The sequence below is a fragment of the Rhipicephalus sanguineus genome, chromosome 2, assembly GCF_013339695.2.
Source record: "Rhipicephalus sanguineus isolate Rsan-2018 chromosome 2, BIME_Rsan_1.4, whole genome shotgun sequence".
Taxonomy (NCBI): Eukaryota; Metazoa; Arthropoda; class Arachnida; order Ixodida; family Ixodidae; genus Rhipicephalus; species Rhipicephalus sanguineus.
The window spans coordinates 22,395,091-22,401,090 of record NC_051177.1 but is presented as its reverse complement, the minus strand read 5'-3'; the positions used below and the strand labels follow the sequence as shown (position 1 = coordinate 22,401,090).

Below are 6,000 nucleotides of genomic sequence, written 5' to 3'. Positions count from 1 at the left end.
ACCCATCCGTAAAATAGCCTAGCCTATAGATGCAGACTAAAGTGCGTATATGCCCCGGCCGGCGACTGACAGTGGCGTCTGTTGCAGCTTCCGTCCCTTGGTTCTACGTCTCATGGGGACCTGCAGTGCGCTTCCCCATCAGGCGTTCGAACAGTCGTAATGCCTGCTTTTGACGAATGCTCGGTTGAAGAAATGTAGCCACCAAGCGCTTATACAAAATGCCCATACATTTATTGGTGTCACACGTGCAACAATACAAAACTGCAACTTTTAAAAGGCGCAGTTGCGTAAACAGCGAGAAAATGTAAAGCTGTTCTGCCATTATAAGGCACAATATACAATGTTCAGAGTACGCTGCGTTCTCGCAAGCACGTAAGTCTCTCACTAAGATGCGAAGGTAACCATGCTATGCACGATATAACATTTTCATATACGTTGAACCTACTGTAAGCGACCACCGTTGAAAGCACGACTCCACAGAATTAGCGCTGCGTTTGCCTGCAGAGCTATAGCGCATTACAGCTTGCACACTGATGATAAGGCTGGTAAGTCTTTACGCTTCTGTGAGAGACGACGCACGTGCGTTGCGAGTTTTTAAGTTGTATCTTTCTGTGAGCAAGAATGGTCTGTGGAAATAATGAGATTTTGATCGTTTTGGATGAGTGAACGTTGTATGTGATTGAGCACAAGATGCAAAATCGGTGGTATTAAACCGGTGCTTTCATGACAACAATCAACTAACTTATCTTCACAAGCATAAGTTGAAAAAAACTCAGGATTTCTTTCTGCTACATTATTCAGGTCATCCGGCAGTGTCCTTGTTTTACGATTTGAAGTATCGTAAAGGCAAAGTTTAATAATATATGACTTGAAACGGCAGGTACAATAACGTTGTACAACAGGAAAAATTCATAACGTTATCATCAACAATATAGAAAATGGGTTATTAAACACGAGAACAGCACCGGTACTGAAGGACAAACGCTTTAGCGAACAAAAATTCTAATCGCATAGACAAACCCTATGTGCAGCTGCACGATAAGAATAAAGCCGCATTACTCGTTGCAGACTGTTATAATGTACATATGAGGCGGGAAACAGTACATCATTCAACGCCCTCCAGGCATGTTTCCAGTATTGAACTGTTACCGACAGTTACGTTTTTGGTAGCCATACATCTTTTGACCGTCGGAAATCAACGAACGATGAACGGTAGCCGTCCACTAGTAACACTCCAACATCAGTAAGTGGAACCTTCGCGAGATGGCACGCACATACGCGTCAAGCACTGATGTCGACGCATCCATCACGTTGAAGTACGCACACGCGATGAGTGAAAAGTCCGTGCCCGTATTCACTGCGTAGTTAGCGCCGACGATACATTTTTCAGAGCACCAAAGCGCGCAGGCAGGGCACGTGAGTGCGAGGGAGGCGCGCGTTAAGGACACAGTCACTCCGACAAGGGGTCGAACCGGCGACCCTCAGCTATACCTCTTGCTACTAGGCCTACACAACAGCACATTGTCCCTGCTGATGGTCCCAGCACTAACCGGTTATGACCCTGTATATGATCCGTCGCATTTACCAATACAGCGTTCGAGCTGTGCTACTCCTTCTCGTCACCAATTTCTTATAAAGGCACGACGCACCGCCTGGGGCACCCGATGTTTGTGACGTAAAAGTTCGTATACCGTTCAGTCACAGAACACAAGGAACGTCACACTCCAGTATTGCCGATGTTTCTCAAGCCACCGTATTCGAGCGTACTGCATGGTGCCGATGCTTGTGGCCGAATACACCGCGCACATCGCAGGCGCTAGACAGCAGTGGAGTGCAAGAGCAGGGCGTCGGCCTCGGGCGTGTCTTGAGCAAGCGCTGCTGGAACAGCGCCGTTCTTGAGATGACCATTGTTGTTGTCCCGACTGGGGAGGAAGCTGCCGCCGTTGAGGTAGATGGACACCTTGTCCCTGGGAGCCTTGGATGGCTCGGAGACGACGCGCCGGCGACTTCGGCGGGACCTGCATTAGAGCGGATGCGTTACCAAACGACACTCACGAAATATAGACAATGCACAAAATAGATGTGATAAGTCACAGGCTCATTATCGCGGCACCAGAACCAGTTTCGGAAACGGCCGGCTGTGCGCATGTAAGTGTAGTGCTGTTTCCTTCTTACTTTCCTATCTCAAGGCAGAACTTCAGGGGAAGATGGAGGCTAGAAGTGATGAAAAATCATAGAACAGGGAATGTCGATGGTGCCAACGTTTCGACCAGAGGACTTGTATGTCTTGACGAAGACAAGTCCTCTTCTCGAAACGCGGGCTCCAGCGACAATCCCTGTTCTGCGATCTTTCGTCATTTCAATCCTTCCCAAGACTGGAAAGGAAAACAAATATCTCTTGTTGAATTCCTTGTCTTTCCCTCGTTGCTTTTGAGTGAATCGTAATTGTCAGCAATTCCTAAAGTAAAAACTATTTAAAAAATATCACGTCGTAGGGCGATGTCTTTTTTTGTAGCTATAGTGTTCAGAAATCCGAAAAAAGACTCGCTCATAGTAACCATAATTTATCGTGTGTATTGACTTTTTCCTTATGTATTCCCTTCCTGCCGTTGTTTATTACGTGGGTTAGTCATACCTTGAGACGAAGGAACTCAATCGCGCCAGACAGATCGAGTACACTCTGGCATACCACCGAATGTACGTGGCTTCTACAGCTATTTTATCCATGCGGTAGTCATGGACCATACCACAGTCCACAGACCAACGGCGACCGAAGTCTAAAGAAGAAATAACGGAGTTTGGATATGTCTAATCTAGATATGAACTGTATATAAAAGATTATATTTGGCAATGCCAGATCGCCACCTTTCTGTTGGGTAGTAGAGTATGTGCCATATAGGTTAGTCTTCGCCAGAAAAAGAAGTGATAGAATAGCGGTGATGTCACCTTGGAAACTGTTGAAGCCTCTTTCAACGATAAAAACGGAACAAATTCGAGAAATATGCTATATGACGTCAAGCCGCAGCGCCGCTCGTACGTGGTGAAGGTATAGAGAAAAGTGGGGGCAATATACTCCGAGCTATCAGTAAAATGCGTCATTGTCGAGTGCCAGTGTGTGCGCCTGGGCGTAGTCTTGGAAATGATTTTCATCATGTTCTTATGTAGGCCGCAAGGAAACGGCCAAACTGCTATGCGGCACTCCTTAAGTTGTGATTTCGGCCGCGAACAAGTCATACATTTCCGCCAAGTACTACTCTGGAGACGTTAGAACCTGAAAGCGACCTACCACTAGTTGCATTTAACTATAAAGATCATTTATTCTTCTGTTCAACTGATTGGTTGTCAAGTGAGGCGTTCGGGCATAATTTCTCTCTAGAATCATTCGCAAACACAAAAATTGTATACACGCCTGAGCACGGAGATAAAGGAAACCAGCAGCAGGATGATGGAGGCCACCAGAAGAAATATGGCCGTGCACCGAACTAGTATCGGAGCCAGCACCGCCACTCGTATCCTGGTCAGGGTGTGCTCCTGTGCTTCAGCCACCTATGCGAATACACCAAAGCATCGTGTATCCTGTAGTATATGTAGCCTCACAAGTACACGAAGACACCTTATAAAGATCTTTGCTATCATGCACCAGCAAATCATCATCATTATCATTGTAATCATAATCATCATCATAACGACGATCCTCGATTTTAATGCTCCTGCACGACAAAGGCCACTAAAAGATATCTCAAAGTTTCCCCAAGTGAACCCGCTAAGCACACTCCCCCCGCTTCAGCAAATTCGCTGCCGTCTTTTCTCCGGTAATGGATTTCTCCACTAGCGGATTTTCTCCCCTAATTAATCACCGCTCAGCGGTATTGAAATATACATTACTACTAACATAAGATTTCTCCTAATCTGAAGTATAATCAACCCTCCTTTTGATTACAGCACTTCTCACTTTTTAGATACCCATGCTATACATATTTAGATGCTTCCAAAGCTCTGGAACTGGACCTATACATGGCGTGAATTAGTGCTAATGGCAAGCGTCGGTTACTACTGGCTTTACACTGCTCTGTGAAAATAACGGGCTTTTCTTTTTCTTCTTATCCTTAAGGATAGATTTGTTACTTTTAATTGGCACTATGTCGTGCGCACGCTGCCTCACACCAATTCGCATACAGCGCTTGGTTTGTTACAGTAAACTTTCCTATATACACTCACCACTTCTTGCCAAAACAGAGGAAGGACCGTGTATCCCAGATCAGAAGAAGACCTGCAAAGGTGAAAAAGAAAGAAAAAGAAAGGTTGGGCCTGTCAATTAGAACTCTAGCCAGAATAAAACTTTCGCTTGCGAGAGAACTTGTACGGAGAATGACTCACATAAACCTACGGGCACCAGTATTTTCAACAAGTAATATATACAGAGGACCCATAAAGGTAACTTCAGTTGAGTGGATTAAGAAGCGTAAATCTAGGTGAAATATATTCTGTACAAACATTGCAGAATTAGCGGGATCAGCATTTGTGAAAATTGTGGTGATAGGCGTGTACGAGGCGGGAGGGGAAGGCGCCCTCCACAGTCATCTGAAAGGGGGGCACCAATTCTGCCCCGGACCTTTACTCAGTCTGACCTTTCACGTCACTCTTTAATACGCAGGACTATGGCTACGTATGTTTTGTGACGATAATGGCGACCAAGGACACCTGCTGTTGCATTCAAGAACTATGTACTATTTACTAGCGTTGTCCTGTATTCCTTCTTCTCGTCCATGTCTTTTTCGCTAGTAAACATGTCCTATAACTATTTACTGCTCATCTTTACCCCTGGAGACCCGGAGACAAACGGCAGGCCGTTGTGAGAATTCACGCCCTCGCTTCATTTTCATTCTTGCATTCAGTGCGGAGCTTCTTTTCTTTTGGACTTGACCAACAGGGGAATGGAGAACCCTGCGCACGCCTATGGTTATTGTAGAAGAATATTTGCGAGCCCTGCGGCAAAATTAACGAGAAAATATAACCAACGTGTGCATGAACACACCATATACACAGCACTTACACTGCGCTTTAAATCGCACGATATTGAGACAAAAATGACTGAGCAGACCGCCAGACTATTTTTGTCACCGTCAACCTCATCACGGGTTTGCGTTCTGTAATAGCGCAATTAACCGCGTATAGTAACAACAATCAACGCTGTTGATTAATTTGCACCATTTAGCGCCGTCCGAATGTACAGTGATAATGTTTGGATGCGTACAGCGTATTCGGTTGAACAGGAAGAAGGTCTCACCAGAAGCCTGGAATGTCCTTCATTAATACGTTCAGCTGTAGTCGAACTCTGCCAGAAATTGACGCTCCCGTGGTCTAAACAGAGATGGAAAAGGGTGAATCATGAAGTTAATAATATTAGTAGACGTTATATACAACAGGAGAAACTGCCCATTTTGCGACGCCCCAATCCACGATGTAACTGCTACACACATATTGTGGACTTGCACGGGTCTACAATTAAGCCGTCGTCCTCAACTCCGTGTAACAGGCCTCAGGCCTGGCCGACCACCCGACCTTGACCGCTGAATCAGTGGACCTCACCACCGCTCATTACTTGACTTCATACACGAAGCAAATTTGTATGTGTATTTCTGAATCAATAATTATTATGCCTAAGGGCAGACTTTCGAAAAAAGAAACTATAAACACGACGTCCTCATTACCCGCAAGGTAAGCTTTCTAATAAAAGATAACGTTTCTGCTGCTATTGATGCGTTCATATGAGGTCAGTATCATCTAGACATGCGTTATGCCTCATTTTATGCCAGTCTTATCCTCCGCCGGTACGGTCGCCTTGTACCGTTGATAACGTGGGCGGGTTGTCACTCTGAGCACTGGACAAGCGCGAAAAGCACGAAAAGGCATTAGCATCAAAATAGGCATCGCTACAAAATTACCGCCCAGTTGTCACACGTTATACGTACTTGTACAATGACGCAGCCTGAACCTAAC

At 45.4% G+C, this 6,000-nt stretch overlaps 1 protein-coding gene across 1 annotated transcript in view; it reads right to left on the bottom strand.

Moving 5' to 3' along the window:
- Positions 1-209: 209 nt before the first annotated feature.
- LOC119382509 (scavenger receptor class B member 1) overlaps positions 210-6,000 on the bottom strand; it is a 51,320-nt gene continuing 45,529 nt past the window's right edge. Inside the window, exons 12-15 of the mRNA XM_037650221.2 lie at positions 5,288-5,361; positions 4,219-4,270; positions 3,410-3,546; positions 210-2,018 (exon numbers count right to left, since the gene is read on the bottom strand). Coding sequence (XP_037506149.1) covers positions 1,817-2,018; positions 3,410-3,546; positions 4,219-4,270; positions 5,288-5,361 — 465 coding nt within the window. The 3' untranslated portion in view covers positions 210-1,816. The remainder of the gene's footprint in view (positions 2,019-3,409; positions 3,547-4,218; positions 4,271-5,287; positions 5,362-6,000) is intronic.